The following is a 19,712-nucleotide window of genomic DNA, read 5'->3' on the forward strand; positions in this document are numbered from 1 at the left end:
GACTCTGAAGTCGTGCCATAGGTTTGAGCTGCCCAACTAAGGCCTGTAGTCCTATCCCTTTTATCTAGCCGATTGAATGCAATAGGACATACTTTTGAGTAGACATGGTTAGGATTCTCTTGTATTTAATGGTATTAATAGGAAGAAGTGAAACTATGTTTTCATAACTGTTTATGTGAAACATGCTTAACTGCTAAGGTCCAAGTTCCTAACCAAGGATCCCAGTGCCATGATTCTAAAATCTCACTTGATAAACTATATTAATTCATTTATCCCAATCATGCATACTTTGAAATCTCCCTTGAATTTATGGGTAATTGTAAATGTGCATTTTGAGGATATGTGTACAAGAAAATTACAATGGACTTTAAAATCCTTTAGATGGAGACATAGTTCAAATAAACATTCAATATACTGCATAGTTCTTTGTGAAAAATGTGAGAAACAGCACACGAACTCATTAAAGATATATACAAGTGTAGATTTGCAGTAGTCTTGGTATTAACTGTGCTAGCATAAAGAGCACATTAAGCTAACAATTAAAATTGCATATTGCAAATTATGTTGGATTTACTGTAGTGCCTGTTTATACTACATAGATCTCAATTGTTTTAAAAATCCGTTGATCATACAAGGCTATTATGTAATGAATTGAATGCATCACAAGTGAAATCCCCACTTCCTATGAGATGTCTGCCTAAAATTACAATATTAACATTTCCCTTTCCCAGACTAAAGCAATGAAACTTTTGAAAGCATTTCTTAAAAGATAAAGATGCCTGTCTTTCCACTGCAAAGTACCAGTGCTGCTTTCTTTCAACTTGCTGCCTTATGTAGAGCAATATATTCAACCTTTAGTGGCAAGCTCATCATATTAATTATGACATCTAATGGTTCAGTTACCTTGATGACTATGGTAGATGAGATAGCCCAAGGTCAAATGTTTAATAGCGGCTTGGTTTTATTCATGCTGCCATGGGTTTTCCAAATACTGTTGCAGATATGCTATGCAATTAACATCAATTGTTTATAAATGCCTTCTAGAATTTCTACCTGTGTGTAGAAGCAGGCTTTACATGCCTAGCCTGGGGATAACATTGTGCACAGGAAAGCACATCCTACATAGGTTGTGAGCCTGGTAACCGCAATACCTTGCTTAAGCAGCTTGAGCCTGCCTGTGCTCTGTCCACAGGTGCATATGTTTATCTTGAAGCTGCCATTCTGTAAGAGATGGATGTTTTGTTTCAATTACGGCATTTTAAAAAGTTCTTCCTCCACTGTTCTGTGTGAGAGAAGCAGATGCCCTGTTGTGAAAATGACCACATAAGACTCTGATATTAGGCTTATTGACTGTAGGGAATCTTCAGCTTGACCTAAAGTACTTTCAGATGACCTGCAATAGTCTGAGTGGTTTTACACATCCTCTTCAATCCATGCACATTCAATAATTTTATATTATAATTATGTGTAAGCATTGTAAATCAACTGACACGCAGACACATATTGTGGTTTAGATTTTGCAGAGACAAATGGGAGGGCAGGGAATTAAATCAGCTCCAGATTCCTCACGAATCCCTTTGTGTCCCTAGAGTAGAAACATTGACTCAGGACCCAGTTCTGTTCCCTTTATTGAATAAAAAAATAGTGTCAGGCCACGGTCTCATATTATTTTAGGTCGAAATAAATATACAGTATATGCAAATATTTGTTTTGGTAAGTTATGTTAACTTCTGTGTACTTTCAAAAAACAGGTGTGCTCTGAATGATGTCTGAGTGCTCCAGAATTATCCAGCATTTCACTAGTTCAGATGCCTACACTTTTTATTATTTTTCAACTATTGAGAATACCCACATGACTTGTGATTTTCTGTAGCTTTCATTCTTTATATTATGCAATTTATTCAGAATTGTTGTATGGCTTTTTAACTTAGGCATTTTTCTGTAGCTTCTTGGTAAATATTAAAGTCAGCACTATTCTTATTATATATGTGCAGGACCATGATGGTGGTACAACAGTTAATAAAACAGGACTGCCTATCTTTGTATGGGAAACATTTTTCTGTGTTGACTGCCAAGTGACAAAAAGGGCCATTCTGCATTTTATTCATTTCAGAGGTTTACTCGGGTTTGACACCCAAGTGAAGAGTCCATACAGAGTTTCTGTTACCCAAGGTTCCCTAAGAAACATTTCTTTATGAAAAATGATTGCAAATAAATGTTGATAGCATTCATATTCCATATGTTTAGGTGTAGGGCATGATTTAGCCAAAGTTAAGTTCTTTTAAGTCATATTGATGTCACAAGGAGAGCTAATCAAATGCCTTTTCTCTAATTTAACTATCATGACCATAAAGTGCTAAGTAGCCCTGTGATTCTGTAAAATTGCCATATTAATATGACCCTACCTAACAGGAATCTAGTTGCAAAGAACAATAATATTAATATACTAATAACCCTGACTACATGCAGGGGAAATATGCAGCCATGTGCTAGGTTACATAATAATCTGGGCTGATCAACATAGATATGACGGTTATGTGGAGTGAGCCTATTTTGTTGTGTGTCTGTTTCTACATATAACATTGCATGCATTAGCACACTTGCACATCTACAAACTTTCCTCTTTTCACATGTTTTTCGTGTGAAATATCCTTTCACATATTTAAAAGTGCCATTGGTTCGGGGTTATTAAACCGTATTACATTTCAATTGGAGTTATGTCAGCTCCAGAATTTAAAGTTAACTGTGTCCTTGGGGTGTTTGTTTGTTTGTTTTTTGGTGTGTAGGTCGACTCTGTTGCTTGAACCATCTGGGGCTGTTCGTTCTGCAGGGAGCTGCTTTCTGCTTGTAGTCTAGCATGCTGTGGTCTGGTTTGCAAAGGCTGATCTGTGGCAGGCCTACTTGGTTGGTTTTGTTTTCCCTCCTTGTGTCTTTGCATGACACAGAAGGTGAAACACCTAGAGAAACACCAGTGGAAGTATTGAGTTGAGGGCCATCAAGACCAGTTTGATTGCCATAGCCAATTCAAAGGAAACATAAAGCCAGAATTGAATGGAGCCAAAACTAGAGTATATTCAGGGTGGTAGGGAATTGAAGTTAGCACAAACCTAGGAGGCAGCCAAGGGAGAGGGATGGATGTGAAGCACCAGGTCCCACCTGCCCCTGAGGTTTGGCTGGCCAGACCTTTAGTGTGAAACCCCTTCTTGATAGAGGTTTGGCAGGAATCATTCCCAATCATTTTAGACATCTTTAAAAGAAAAAGAAAAACCTGTGTTAATCAAGCAGGTCCTTAAAACCCAAGATCTTTAAAACCTGAGACCTGCAATTTCAGTTGAATTTGGGGAAACCACTTGAAGCATCCATTGTGTCAAGCTATTTCAATTGCTTTTGTTTGATTTGCTCCTTGCAAACAGCTGAAAGTCTGTAAATTTTGATGATAAACCTGATTTGCAATGGGAGTTGAATAATTTCAATTACAACTGTATGAAAGTGCAATTTATAAATATTTAAGTGAAATAAATAAATCTTGGCTACATGGGTGGGGGGTCAGACAAAGGCCTGAGTCTCATCTGGAACCTTTTAACTTTAGGAGGGTAACCAGTGACCTGTAAAGAACAAATCCTTCAGTTGCAAATACCTGATTCAGGAAAATAACTCAGAGACCCAATGGTGTTGGTTCAACACTCTATGTATCTTACTGAGTATAAACTGGATGAACTTCTGTCTCCTTCCAACCAGTGAAGGCTGGTCTATTAAGGCAAATGGGGTGCTGCCCCGTCAACCTCAGTCTTCCTTCAGCCAGTTCACACTTGTCATTATAACCAGTTCAGGGTGGGGAGCTTCATCCCTCTTATTCTCACACAGTGAAGATGAGGATGGGGACAAAGCTAGAATTTGTTGGTTCTGCCTGTCAATTGGACCTGGCTCCACCCACTGTTGGGTTCCCTGCCTTCCATCTTCCCTGTTCCAATGGACATCAGTCACCACTGCTTCTACCTATATAATTACATGATTTCAATGTATTCTGCATATTTCAATTGCAATTATATCTGCTATGTTGGGATGGATATGGGCATCTAAGCAACTTATGTGTCATGTTGTCTGCTGCCTATTTCTGTTGCATTTGTTATGTGTATACTATGATGCTTGCATTCTGGCAGGAGGAAATGATATATGGTCTGAATGCTGTCATACAAATAATTCTGTCTTGCTTTTTTGTCAATAAATACCTTGCAAAGCAGAAAGGGAAGAGGGTTCTTGAGCCATATTGTGTAATTTATGGCTAAACAGTAAGCACAATAAAGAAACTCGTGTGTAATATGTGAGACCATCTTATGTGTGCTCTTAAGTGTCATCTATATTCGTATAATAATCATGGATCAGCACCAGGAATTAGGTTCTTTCAATATCTTCCACTGCTATGTGTCATATACATCTGTGACAAGTGACATTACAGAAGGTCATGTCACTTTTAACTGCTTGCATTAGAGCTTTCTGATTTCCCCGGTGCCTTTCCTTTGTTTGATTAATAATGCTGGATTTCAAGCAAGGTTGCAGACAGCAAAATTTAAAGCACAGATTCTGAAGCAATGTTAAGCATTCCCCCCCCCCCTACATAAACCTTAAGTAAAATACTGTTTCCTTAATGTTTGCCCTATAATATTTTTTTCAACTATTTAGATGCTATGCCATCCAAAGGTCTGAGAAGGAACAGCTGTGCCTTATAAAGCAAAGCTGAAATGATCCTGAATAACTACAGAATAAATGCAGTTGAAATGTATATGCTGTGGAATAAACTTTCTCTCGAAAAGTCGGCTGCATTACTTGCATTGCCCCCAATAACACATGAGTTATTTGAACAGAAAGATAGAACCAAAGGCAGAGGATGGAGGGAGTGTTGTTCTCTCACCCCTGAGAACCACACTTTGGTTCCTGCAACACCTTCAGGTGATCCTTTGAATCAACAATGAAAATGAAACATTGATGGCCTGCTCCAACACAAACAGTGGTAGAAGCTACATTAACACTCTTATTTTTGGCACTCCTCCTGTGCTGCTCTTTTCAACTTATAAGGATAAAAGGAAGTATTGCTGTTTAGTGGGAAAGCATTGCTAGGAAAGGGATGGGGGGAAACGTTAAAAAAAACACAAGTAAAAATAATGGTCTCTAAAAAGTATTTGTATAAGTTCTTCACACAACTCGATAGACTTCCAAACTGCAGTTCACATAGAAACCTAGCATCAGTGGCGTAGCGTGGGGGGTGCAGGGGGGTCCGGTCGCACCGGGCGCAACATCGGGGGGGCGCACTCGCACTCGCAGCTCTCTGCCCCTACCTGGCTCGCTCACTCTCTCTCACCCGATCCGAGCCGCCGGGTCGCCGCCCACTGTGGAGGGGGGGGTGCCAAGTGTGCGGTGCGGAGAGAGAGCGATGGACTATCTGGGGGAGGGACAGTGCAGCGGGGGGCGCAAATTACTTGCCTTGCCCCGGGTGCTGACAACCCACGCTACGCCACTGCCTAGTATATAAGGGCTTCAGTAGCGTGTGGTCAGTGGACTAGGGGGACTGGGCTAGTCCCCTAAATGTTCCCCTGGCACTTCCTTCCCAAAGCCTGGGAAGTTTCTGTCTGGCTTAGAGAGGAAGATGTGATGCCTCTGGCCTGAACTGTTCCCCTATGGAAAATTTCACTGCATGCGGCTGAAGGGTTCTTCCTTACTTTCTCCATGACATGTTCATGAATTCCATTTCCTATTAAGGACAAGCAAGACCTTCCCATCACCACTTATGCTCCCTTCCACTTCTCAGCAATATGGGGAGAGAGATGGCTGGGAAAGAGAAACTGAAAGGATAGAGGCAGGCATGCTTTATTTAGGTTTTTTAGCTTTCATCAAGAGTAGTTGGGAGGAAATGATCAAGGTTACCTACCCCCGCAGTATTATCAAGGAATGGGTAAAAAGACCAAATAGATTTTCAATGAGAGTTTGCTCATCACAAATAATGACCAATTTGGGATGGAGATTATTCATTGCCACAATTTATTTCTAAAAGGGGAAATACTTCTTTCCGTCTTCTGACCCTTCTCTAGCCTACGCTGTGTATATCCATTCTCTTGCAAGCCTTAGCACTCGCCCCCCCCCCAGCTATTTAATAGAGATAACTACTCACAAAGACTAGTCAGTTTAATAGGCAAACTTCTCTATCATCAAATCACATAGATGGCCCTGCTTATAATCTGTTCTGAGAAAATGGCTAGGATTAATCTCATGTGTAGAAACAACCTATGGTACAGATTTTCCTGAATCTTATACCTAGGTAGTAGTTACTTTGAATATTTTTAAAAAGCCTTCTTACACACAGAATTTAAGAAACCAGGGTATTTTATACGGTTATTGTTAGTAGTAGTATTTATTCATCTTTGTATCACAGGTCCATATCAGATATATCTGTGCCGTGCATACTATTTCAATTGGAAACCAAAACAATGAAAACAAAACAATTTTGAGGCGAAATACATTAAAGAAATAACCCTAGCCTTCTGCATACACTGTATTGTTCATGTGAGAGTGTTGTGATCACCTACCTTAAATCTAAACTGTGTTACAAGAGTTAAGCATGCAAAGGCTCTTGGTACATATTGGCTGTTAATACATATATCAGAAGTCATGATAAGTCATAAAACAAGCAATAGAGAATTTCTGGTTTGCACATTCCCCAGCCCTCCATTCGTCTCCCCATTTCCTACAGCCAGGAGGATGTGTTTGGGCTCTTTCACTTCCCCTTTTGATCAACTACAGCATGTTACTTAGTTCAGACTTGGAATTGTGCTTAATTTTTACTATGGTAGCTTCCAGTAGCTATGGTTTGAAGATTGTTTGAAATAACCATATTAATCTTAACCGCAGTTTGTTTGTCTTGATAGTATGGCAAAGCACAGTTAAGTAAAACCAAATGCAGCAGTTTCTGGATAAGCAGGGGGAGGGAAGAAGGGAGTGAACGAGCCTGATGCTCACTGCAGCTTGTTGCCACAACAGACAGTCGGTCATGGCCATATGGCCATAGTGTGATCATGCAAAATATGGTTGCAAACTGTCTAGTAACTGCAGTAATACTATAAATAATACAGTGTCAACATGCAAATAGTGTCCTGTTAGGTGAAGGTCGCAATCTTTCAGTGGTTGAAAAAAATCTACTGTTTCTTCAATTCCATTTCTATGCTTCTCAATGTGTGCCTTTTGTATATCTTAGTGCTCTAGCACTCAGTTAAGGAGTCCTTGTCCTTGGACTCTTTACCTTCAGGGACCACCTTTTACTTTGTTTTTGGTCTGCTATATATACAGTTGTACAGCTTGCTTTTTACAATGTTAGTTATGTTAGTTTCCACCCAATCATTGCAAATCTCCTTTCAGTTCAAGGATCAATTGCTTGGCAGGGCTATGAGAGTCCTGGAAAGGAGATCACAGCTGCTTCACTCCTTTCTGGTTGCTTTGCTCTAGGGCTGTGCTGACCTAAGCCATAGTTTGCCTTAGTGTGCCATCAAAATCCTAGTTTTGGCTCTAACCATGAGCCATAACGAAGGTTTGTCCTATATAGGTTACTGCTAATGGTTTGTCCAGAAGAACTAAACCACAAGTCTGGGTTCAGATGACATGCTAAACCAAACCATGACTTAGCTGAGTGCCAAACAGCAGCAAAGTGACAAGTGTGGACTCGGCATGCACATTCATAATGAGCCTTGCTTTTTTCTTAACATAGCATTCCAATCAGGGCACCACCTTGATGGGATTGTATACAGGACGAAGCTTTTCAGAGTATTACCATAGTTTGAATCTGTAGGCTAAATTTTCCTATTGTGCATTTATTTGGAAATATTTAATAAAGATTTCCAACCACGGAAGGCTTAATGATTTGGCAGAACAAAACACTACCTTGTTGACTCATGACAACTACTCCTGTTTGTGTCTGCAGGTAGTGGAGGACATGCTAGAGGACGAGGAAGAAGAGGATGACAGAGATGACAAGGTAATTATCTTTCCTAGCACTTGGGTACCTGGGGATGGGAGAATTTAGACATGACACTGTTCTTGCAGACAGTTAAAAAGGAGCTGAAGTGTTTTTAGTCCAGAAAATTGGACAGAGCTGTTTATCATCCTAACAATGCCAGTGTATATTGTAGGAAGGGAAAGAGGACTATAAATCCTCCCTTTTTTGTCCAGAGCTGGGTCAATTTTTTTTCCTCCTACCAGGAACAAAAATAATTCAGCTTGTCTGGAACTTGATAGCTGTTGTGAAGATAACTGCAGTGACAACTGTTTTTGAAGGACAAAAATTTGTCCTGTCTTGAGTATTACAAATAGGGCTGTACTTACTTGTGGGAAGAAATGTTGTGAAAATAGAAAAGCCACACTGTTTGAAGGTGGTCTATTGCCATCTATAATTTTCTGAGAATTACTTGGCAGAAGAATGTTTGGTGCGTGTTTCACTCCATATGATATTTAAATAATCACAATTCTCGTGGGCCTCTTACAGATGGATTTGGGATTGGTGTTGTGCAGCCCAGCATCAACCTAAGGGACTATGGTAGCTCTTTTAGCCCTTGAGAATGTTGCTCAGTTCCTAGGTTGCTGGTCAGGTTGAGGATTTGCCACCACAGTAAATAACAGCTAGTTTATACAGGTTATTGAAGCAAGCAATAGGACTGCATGGTTGTCCCTAGAGGGGAGGGAAGAGGCACAGAGAGGAAATTAGAATGACCTTGTAAGAGTGAAGCAATGTCATTAGTTGGCAGGACTGGTTTGTGGGGAAGTAAAAGTACAGCAAGATAAATGTTTTGTTGTGTTTTAAGTTTTGAAGTGAGGGCATTTATAGAGAAAAGTATTCAGATTCTTTTAAAGCACTTCACGTTAAATACAGAAAACATTGACCTTTACGAACGTTCTTGTACTTCTGTTGTAATAAAGCACTGACTTTTTTTAAGGCTAGAGAAAGAAAGAAAAAGTATCTTAATTTATGCCTTTGACCTTTGTTGCTAGTAGAGATGTACAGTTCTGTACCGCTATAAGAATTCGTAGGCTGGCAGCTACTAAACATTTCAAGTGTCAGAAAATTCACTGTGATTAGTTAGCCCTTTGAACAATTAAGGTCTGTGTTTTGAAAGATGAAAATTTGGACTATTTCCTTATTATCTTAACATTCAAGAGCCAGAGACAGCATTTTTTCCCTTGTACACATTTAAATCATTTTGATACAAGCTGCAATCATGAAATAACGTCATACCTAAATTTTCTTTGTGCAAAGCCACGTGTGCTTTCTTTCAGTAGTGTATATGTCTGGCAACAGAATATGTGATTTATTGTGAAGGTCAGCCATGTAGATGTAGTGAGCTTGTATATTAACTCAAAAGCATTTCTCCTCTGATAAACGTAGGTCTGCTATCCATTTGTGAGTATTTTCCTCCTCTTGTTCATATTTCATTATAATTATAGCATATTATATGGGAATGTCCAGTAATTTTTGTATCCATAGAAATATCTGCAACACCTGTAAAATGTATACACATAAGTACTTCTAATATACCCTTTGTTTAAATAAATCTTAGCTACTTAGTAATTAAGGAATTGACCCATTCTTTTTGTTACTAAGTAATCAAGAAAAGTATTTTATTGTCTTGTGTAAATTACTTAACAAGCAAACCATACTAAGCTAAAAATAGCATACTATGTGGAACGGTATTTGGCAGTCTGAATCCAACAAAATGGTTCCAAAATACTTCTTGAATATAACTACTCAAACCATGAAGATATGAATTCCGTGCTATTTATTCTTATGGGAAAACGTTTAGACTGAATATTCACAATATAATGTTCATAAGTGTCTGGGTTTATGTAACCCTATAGTTCGATGCAAATAATGTACACAGTATTATTTTGCAAAGCATTCCTAGAGACTAGACACTGTATTTTTGGAAGAGAACTTTTACATTTGCAGAATTTTAGAAGGATTAGTTTTAGTTCTCATCCATACCCTAAACTAGACTTGTATTGCATGGATAATTGTGTGTAATACACAACAAGAGTGAATTCACACATTTTAATGGTGTGTATAATACAGTTTTGAGAGAAAACAAATGTAAATTCTGCAGTGTTGATTGATGCTGACCTCTAGCTCTCATTACTTTTCTGTTTTCTCATTTGGTAAAATAGCAAAGTGAGGTCAGTGGGTCCCCTTATAGAATAAAAGTCAAAAGATTAATAAATGTGCCAAAGCCTCACTTTAATTGAAGCTGAAGCATATGTTGCAAGCATATAAAATATGTCCCAGATGTTTGACCATGCCAAGTAACTTAGTTTTCCCCGATTACCACAAGGCAACTATTAGTCCAGTAACCTTTGGACTTGGGGGTAAATAGGGTATTACATGGCAGACAACAAGAGCACCTGTTTTCCATTCAATAAAGACCTTTGGCAAGCTTTGCCTAAACTGCGCCATATGTTTTCACTTAGCAGATAGTTGGGTGATTATGAAAAGTGTCTTTCCTCAGAACTGGTATAGATATTTGCCTCTTACTCAAAACGAATGGATAACTCCTTGACTACTTCTAGAAAGCCTGTGTGGGCACTCCCTGAAATAGGTTTTCAGATGAAAAGGGTTTTCTCTTTGACGGCCCCAAAGAAACTGTAGACTCATGAGCAAAATAATTAACCTTTCTGTTTGTTAGTAGCCTATGAGGAGCTTTTAAGTGGCTGGAAAAGTGTAGTTCTGATAAATAATCTTGCCCACTCAAATATTACTTCAGCATTGATCGCATTACATTGTTCTGACTTGCTCTTCCACTGATGTTCAAGTCATGTGCCATGTAACACTCTTATCTTGTTTGCTGTTATCCTGTTTAAAACATTCTAAATATTACAGTTGAATATTCAGTTGGTTAAATTCAAATCAGTGGGTGATAACCAGTGTCAGTCATACTCAGAGTAGATCCATGGAAATAAATTGAGTCTGTTCATTTTGACAGGCCTACTCTGAGTATTAATAACATTGGATATAACCCAATAGGTAAAACTCAGTACTGCTAGACTAAGCCCCAAATGTTGCAGAATTCCAATTTCCTACATATGTAGCTACCGCTTGTTCTGCAAATTCCTCCCTCTGATCACCTATTCCAGCTGTGCCTGCAGCTTAAACTAAGGGGTGTGATCAGCTCTGCTAGTGTTTAGTCAGACAGTCAAATAATTTGAAACTCCAGATCACCTCATCAACATAAGAATACCTGCCTGCCTTGTGTGATGGTAAAGGCCATGACCTATTTGATGCCCGCTGGTTGGATCTGGAATCCTTCAGAAAGGACGGGATGGAAAAATCAGATGCAATAAAAGATAACAGAAAAATTGTTTGGTTTCCATAACCCCTTGGTCCAAACAAGCTACTCTTATAACTTTGACTTTCCCAATATGTACTTAAATTGGTGCTGGTTTTACTTGGGACAGTAAGGAATTAATCATGCCCATCTTCAAAGCCATGTCTCTTCACAAATTTTACAACCCTGTTTCTAGGGGCTGTCACTCAAATTAAAAATGTCTTGTTTCTTGTGTTAAATGCAGAATTAGCCATATTAACATTTTCTTCAAAGTATTAATAACTAAAAGACACTCTAAGCATCACTTTTGAAAGCAGCCTTGATCTATCATAATGCAGCAATCGTTCCTGATCTCACATTAAGGCAATTGACATCAAAAGCAGCACTGTATGGTTCTGAATTAACTTGCAGTAGCCATTCTGAGTTCAGCATTGAGAGATCACATTTGGACTTGTGTTAGTCTCTCTGGGACTGTGGGTTTGCAAACTATTGAATACATTACTCTGATTCTTGCAAGGAGCTTTTTCTCTCTCGTCAAATATAATATACATAACAGTGATCAATTTATTGAGTATTCCAAGTATAACACAAAGTCATATTGAAGGCAGTTCTTAACTTTATTAACTGTTTAGGAACATAAACTAAATTAGATTTCTCTCTTTACTAAAATGCCCCTGGATTTAGGGAACTTGTACTGAAATATATAGATAAATGTTCTAAGAATGGGTTTACAAAATAACACAATGGAAATATATTTGCTGGGATTTTCTGAATCTAACGAGGTTATGTAATTATTTATTATAGAATTAAACATTTCAATTACTGTATGTCCAAGCTCTGGACAAGGACATTTTAAAACTATAGCCCTGGAATATTAAAGAGAATATTAAAAATGAACTGCTTGTTAAAAATAATGCTCTGCCCATCTCTAGTCACGATAATGTTTCCTTAACACACACACACACACAAAAGGTCAGCACTAAGTTTGCCCTTGTTTGCTTTCTTTCCCATCAGTTGCATTCTGACACTTTTGCCAAAGGTACACATTTCCCACAATTTCAGATGTCCGCTTATGTCCTTAGTTGGCACTTAAGTTCCATATTCCAAGTGATCAACTTTCTGATATATAAGCACAGTGGCTTAGTTCGAATGTGATGCTAACCCAAATTATGGTCTAGCACAAGAATGCAAGCATGTAGAGAGATCACTGTCACTTTGCCACTTTGTTCCCCTCTGACAGTTTTGCTGCCATGCTGAACTAAGCCCTGGTTTGGTTTGGGGTGAAAAGGAATCCTTCTGTGGAATGTATTTGTTCATACCTCCCACGAACCTTCCACTAACCAGCTCCACCCATCATATCAGAGTTTCTGGCTTGCAGATGGGCCTGAGCTTATACAGGCACACCTTGCACTTTACAGATATTGCTCTTTACGAGGACATGGGTGCAGTTGTGGGCAGCTCAGCTCCTGCTGCCTGCTGCTCCTGCTGCCATCACCCCTCTTCTGACCTGGCTAGGGCTAGAGCTTGGTCCCCCCCCCCCCTGCAGCCAGCAAGCCTGGCTTAATAGACTATACTATAGTGTAAACATAACTTTTATATGCACTGGGAAACTTTAAAAAAATGGTGCGACTCACTTTATTGTGATACTTGTTTTATTGCGGTCGTCTGGAACCAAACCCGGCATATCTCCGAGGTATGCCTATACATTTTTCTTTTCGGAAATTAGCCATTGGCTATATAGGTGTAATTCATGCTGGTGAACAACCAAGATGTTAGAACTAATGGCCATGGAGGAAAGGAAAATTAGATCTGGTCTTAAGAATTTTCCTTCTCTGAAGTTTTATTTGTTTAACTGTGCTATATTCTTTGGCTTTCTTACTCTTCCAAATAGGGTCATATACTGGAAGATTAGTAATAACTGCTCCCATGCAAGCTAATTCTGTGGTGGTTCTGCATTGTGGAAAAAGGTGTGTTCTGGTTATTCTTGGAAGCTACATATCTCATGACATTTTAACTGGCAGGGACTTATTTAATTTGTTTGGGTGTAGTATTTTTTTAAAAATGGTGCAACTCTGATTCCATAACGTTAATCACTCTGCCTAATAAATGGTGAGTGCCAACAGGATTGAAGCTCAGTTGAGACCACAGACAAACAAGAGGGCAAAACTATTGTGGACTATGTTCAGTAGCCACAGAATATTAGAATGGCAGCAAGGAAGTTCAGAAATGGTTCTGTGACCAGCCAGGGGAGAATAGTAGAATGCCTTCCTTGGTGTGAACATCTGGTTAAAACCCGAAACAAGAGCATTCCTTTTAGTAAGAAGGATACACGGCAACATCTTGTTGTACGTCCCACTTGTTTCCTGTCTGTTTTTCTGCAAAAATATTTGTGTTGACTTAAGATGTTTTGTCACTATACACCTGAGAAAGGAAAAAGGGGGGGGGGTAACTTCTTAACATGCTCATATATAAATATGTTCAAGAATGGATGATCAATGGCGCAGTTGCTGATGTTTTCAAGGGGCTCCAGGCTCTGACCTTACTTTTCTTTTTTTAGGAAGTTAGGCAGCCCTCTCAGAAAGAAACTTAGGAGGCAGGCAGGTTCAGTCAGCCTCACTCCTTCCACCTTTCTGCCTTTTTAGCCAAGGAGTTTCTAATTAATCAGATTAGTTTGTAACTCCTTTGTTTGGGATATGACACTTTCAGTGACTTCCACATTCTATATACAAGCAAGCACTATAGCCACCGAGGGAGGAAAGAAGTCGTTTCTCTGTGTTCCTTCAACCGCCTGCTGCCCCCAGAACCGGGAATGTGCAATTGCAAGTGGATTTAGAATAATTGAAGAAGGGGGCAGAACATGTACGCTCATAACTTCTGGTCCCAGTTCAAATTAAGTGAAGGGAGTTCACTCATCTCTACCCAAAATGGCCTTGCTTGCCATCAGTGGTATCTGCAAGACCTGGCAAGATGCTTTATGTGCATTTTCGAGGTGGTAATTTTTTTTAAAAGAGTATCAATATGCGTAGAGGTAAATTACAACACTCTTTCAGTTTCTATATATCTTGTAGTGGCTGTTTCCATTCACTACTCAGCATTGTGGAAGTTACTCAAGAAGATACCTAATTCATATATTAATACTTCATTGGAATAATCAACAATTCTTTCTTTCTTTTTGAACAAATCAGTATAGTGTGTATGCTTACACATTTCTTTGGGATACATCATTCCCATTATTCTTCAGAAACTCATTCTTCTAAATATATACATTTGGATATATGATTTAGAAGATGAGCTATCTAGCCCTCTTGTATGGCTGGAGCACTTTTGTGAATAAGTAGGTTACGTTTCTTAATCTTTTCAAGGGTTTTTCTTTTTAAGAGACTTTCCTTTTCAGTGTCGCACCCTCCCCCACAAGTACATGTCTTCTGCTTTTGCCCTGTGGAAAGAAATTAGAACTGTGATTTGGTATGCTAAATTACCTGTACTAAAAACTGTAATTTGCAATATTAAGTCATCACTGTCATAGTTTTAGAGTTCTTTCCTCTTAAATCAACCAGCCCTAATTACTTTTTTATTATTAAAGATGTTCATAGTGGCAATGAAGCTAGCTGAAAGTGTTAGTAACAGTAAAGTGTATTGCCCACTTAAACCTATTCCAAACAAATTGTATCCTTTTTTGCATTATAAGTCCATAATTTCAGTTTAAGCATTCCCTCCCCCCCTTTTATCCTTTATCTTTCTAATGGCATCCAAGCATTATAATATGATATCATGACATTGCATCAAGTTGGAGGGGTTAGTTAGACATTGGTATGTGTATTGAGCTCAGGATAATGCTATATAACGTGCACAAATATGCAAAGCTTTTAATTCTACTTTCCAGCAATCCCCTCTATTGGCTGCATCACCCTTAAAACTGTTTTTGAAGGTAGGGGGATCCTCTGAAATGAGATATTGCATGGAGAGCTGCAGTCGGTACGGGGGATTGCTGAAAATTTGGTGCCTTGCCATTTGTGTGTGGAAGCTCTTTCTGCTAGCCCAAAACCACCCTTGGATACTACTAGAGCTGGACAAATGTTTCAGTTTTAGTTTCTCCTAGCTTCTCACTTTTCAAGTTCAGTTCACCTTTCCAAAGCAGTCTGCAATAAAGAGGGGTTCTCATGAAAAATCAGCCACTTGGGTGTCTATTTCTCCTAACTTACACCTCTTTGTATGCAATTTGCCTAATGTGAACATTTTTGCAATGCATTTTTGACTAATGTAATGCATTTCTGTATGTTATTTTCACTGTTATATGCATGCTTTTACCCTAGTATATGCATTTTCGTTGCACATTACCTGGCTGTGGAACTGCACTGAATAACTCAGAAAGGGGCAAATTTTGAAGTATGCCTATGTTTCCGTTTGCGTATCGTTTTGCAAAATGCAAATTAGGCGAGTTCGCTTTACATGGGGGATTTCTACCCCTTCTGCAGATACAACCTGTTAGGAATGGGCCTGAGTGAGGAAGTTCCCAACTGTTCCTACCATGTTTCTTGTTCCTGGTTAGAACAACTCAAGGAGCAGTTGAAGGTCCCACGTAGCCTCTGCCTCTGCTACACTAGCTATAACAATCAGCACTCCTCCCTTAAGACAGAAGCAGTTATTCTGTGTCCCTAAACAAATGGTAGCTTTATCCATGATAACATTGCATTCTGTATTTTTGGTGCTGCTTTGCTAATTCTTATTCTCCATTTAATAGACTGCCTATTTGTAAGATTTGTTTAATGCTTCTAAACATAGCTTCAGTGTGTTCTAGCCTTTTTCCCTCCTCCCCCTTCTTCTTTAGGCTCCTTTTGTATTTAGCTCATTCCTTCTCATGCTTGTGATCTGTGTCCTTATTCCAGGCAGGGCAAACCCCTGTATTTTCTAGTCTACTGAGATCCCATTCCTGCCAAAGGAAAGGAAGAAAGAGAGGACTATATTCCTTGTATCTCCCTTTTCTTCTATGAAAAATCTTGCAACAAAGAATACGGCTCCTTTTCCCTGTAGTGTGAAGAGATTTCAGACAAAACACTTAACCTGCATCCAATCAGGATTTGCTGCCTCTGGTTGCCAAGGGAACTTCTTTATATTCACATCATTTTAGCATAACTCAATGACTACAGTTATTTGCGGTGACTTGGTGGGAAAGCACTGCGCGTTGGTGACTTTTCCAGTGTTTTCTCTAGTGTTTTGGTTAAGCCTTGCTGGAGAATATCCATTATTTCTCCGTAACACATAGCTAACAGAAAATGGCCGTTGTAAGGAAACGATATAATACACACACAAGTGAAACATGCACAGGAATATTACCCATTGTCCAGAATATATAGTGAAAGTTGTTATTCATTGCATATTTGGTGAAGGATCCGTTTTCTAAAACCTAGTTCACCTTGAAGCTTTTTGCAGCAGCGACGAAACGATTCCTGAATCTATCCCATCTGTGGTGGGGAAGACCAAAAAGGAATGTTGTCTGTGTAATGTCAGAGATCAGTATCTGCCTCTGTTCTGAGTCATAATGAAAGTCAGTAGTGCTCTGTATAATACATATAGATAATGCATGAATATATCCAGTGGAAATCTGGTAGCCTTCCATATTAACTTCAGTATAATATGTTGTGGTTGTGTATTGAGCATTCCTTCTGAATCTCACCTGGTACATTTCGGAGAATAAGCATGTAGACTGCAGAATATATTTATTTTTCAGGTGTGGCTTTGTTAATAACTGTTAAACTTCATCCAAAATTGGCTAATGGGCAGAGAGAAAACTCTCTCCTGCCCAGTCTACAGTGCCATTGATCCTCATCCAAACAGCCCAAAAATCATATTAAGACCTCCAGCTGCCCTTGCTGCCTTTGTCAGCAGCTAGAAAAGACATTTATTAGGTATATGGCAAGCTAGTGCCATTAATTTTCTTTGTGTAGCTAGTTAAGAGCCCATTAAATTTCACAGGTAAAGGGAATACAGAACATGCCCTGAATTCATCTCTTTGTGGGAATGAATAGGCTGTGTATATAAATGGAAAAACGTGTTGCGTAAAATTATATGGGTCTCTGCTCATGAACAGATTTCAGATCATATTCTGTTTAGGCTAAAATTGTGCATCTTACATCCCAAGGGCTTGTTCACACATTCCTGTTAACTGTTTGATAACTGCAGCAATGCCTTGTATGCGTGTATGAACCAGCAGAGAGTTAGATACAATTTTAACATTACTAGAAATGTTGAGCTGAAGCATTTAGCTGCTAGTCATTCCATGTAATCAAGTTACCAAGCTGATGCTGCAACAGAATAACATGGTTGCCCCAATGAAAACTGTTCAAGTAATATGCCTGCATTTGTGAATCAGCCCTAAATGTCTGGAATCTGACAAAATGTCTGTAGCCATCTAATCTTCAGCAAACCTGCAAGCATCTTAGGGGTGTGTGTTAATAAAGTTGAAGCAAGCTACTAGGCTTGAGAAGAACAGATACACACACACACACACACACACACACATTCTTTTGAGGGATGGGGGAGAGAAAGTGCAGGAGGCTGAATATGTTCTGTCTTCCACTCCTGTTCCAAGGATCATAAAAATTTCACAACCCTCCCCCGCCCCGTTTACTTAGCATTGCTGTGCCCTAGATCTGACAATATATACCTCCAGTAGCTATAATGAAATCCATGGAAAGGAGGCACAAAGAATCGGGGGGGGGGGAGGGGGGAGGAAGACATCAAATGATGGCAGCTTTTATTCCCTGCTGTTGAACTGAAAATGGGTAGATAGTTTGCAACCAAGGCTGGGGGAAAAAGCATTTAAACTTTATTTACAAGACAATAAATAATACAAAACCTACCTGACAAATACTGAAGATGAGTGCTGTCATTGAATTCTTATATTGTAGCTGGTGATATTTTCTTTGAGACTCGCTGAAATGAGCCATAAGTACTATTTTGGGGAGGAAAATGTTTTTACAGAGGCCCAAACAGTGCCATTGTTGCGGAAACATTGTGTGTTAGATGTGCAGTCAAAATGCTTGCCTTTATCACATTTACGTGATGTATTAACTCCTCCATTTGTACACGGGGATATCAAATTTGTAGATTCAGACATTGTAGAGCTGCACATCTTTGTCCTGGCCTTTGTCCTGCTGCCCCAGATAGCTTACTCTGAGATCTAAATAGTGACGCGTTTAAAACACACAATAAGAGCTTAGTTTGGAACAAGGATTTCACCACAAATCTTAGCAAGATTAGCATTAGCAAGATGTGATTTGTGGGGGTCCCAGCCTGAGCACGTTCATGTCCCTTGCTAGGAGATTCCTGCATTGTAGGGGGTAGGACCATAGCTGTCAACTTTCAGATTTGAAAATAAGAGATCAGCAGCCTCACCTGTCCCGAGGATAGTCTACGGGATATCTAACAATCTGGGATAGCAACGGGAAGCAGCAGGAAATGGAGCTGGAATAAGGGAATTTCCCGCCAAAAAAAAAAGGGGGAAGCTATGGGTTAGACTAAATGGCCCTTCAGTCCCTTCCAGCTCTAAGATTCTGTGATTCTATGAAATGCCAGGCTATGTGCTACAGGAACTTTTAAAAATATTTGCATGACAATGCTGCTAGATTTTTCTTAAACTCAGATAGAGCTGACTGAAGTGCCATATCACATTAAGGAAAGTAAACTGCATTCCATTTCCAAAGACTTAATTTTCAAACATGTTACTCCCTCCAATATTGAACTCTGGTAGAGAGCAAACAGGATAGGAGGCAAAAGGGGAACCACTGAGAAACAGGTGAGATGTATTTACATACTTGGATGAACTCGTAAGGTGACATCTAGAAGATTTTTACTTTTTAAAAAAACCCAACAGGGAGAAAAAGCACACATGCCTAAAACAATTCATTGGGGAGTGGGAAGTAGTTAGGTCTGTTTGAGACATCTTAAAATGTGCTAGAGGGCACACGAGTGGCTTTTTGGAGCCCGAAACAGGAGCAGTCTGGATGTAGTTGGACAGCAGCTCCTGTTAATCTGTGACATGGACCACATGGGTTGACAGGGGCTGGAGTCCCAATGATTTCTGGGACGCCACAGGTTCCTGACCCGTGTGTTAGGATGTGAGGATGCACTTCAAGATTTTAGGCTACAGATTACCAGGGAGCAAGCCCATTGAACATAGCTGAATTTACTTCTGAGTAAAGCTATATAAAGTAAAGCTGTATAAAGTAGTGTTCTTAACTGTGTAATCTCAGATGCAGTTTTTCAGACACTTTTAATCATAGGATTCTTTCAGAATTAGAAAAACAAGTAAGGACTTAATCCTTGCAGCAAGATTTTGCATCTTCATAAACATGGCATTTA

The 19,712-nt window shown here is 39.2% G+C and overlaps 1 protein-coding gene across 10 annotated transcripts in view; it reads left to right on the forward strand.

Moving 5' to 3' along the window:
• Window positions 1-19,712, forward strand: part of MCTP1 (multiple C2 and transmembrane domain containing 1) — a 166,912-nt gene that overhangs the window by 137,567 nt on the left and 9,633 nt on the right. For all 10 annotated transcript variants that reach the window (XM_083403796.1, XM_083403800.1, XM_083403799.1 and 7 more), the window contains one exon: window positions 7,964-8,017. In XM_083403796.1, the coding sequence (XP_083259922.1) occupies window positions 7,964-8,017 (54 nt within the window). The remainder of the gene's footprint in view (window positions 1-7,963; window positions 8,018-19,712) is intronic.

The sequence above is a fragment of the Podarcis tiliguerta genome (genome assembly GCF_965153285.1).
Source record: "Podarcis tiliguerta genome assembly, chromosome: 11".
Taxonomy (NCBI): domain Eukaryota; kingdom Metazoa; phylum Chordata; class Lepidosauria; order Squamata; family Lacertidae; genus Podarcis; species Podarcis tiliguerta.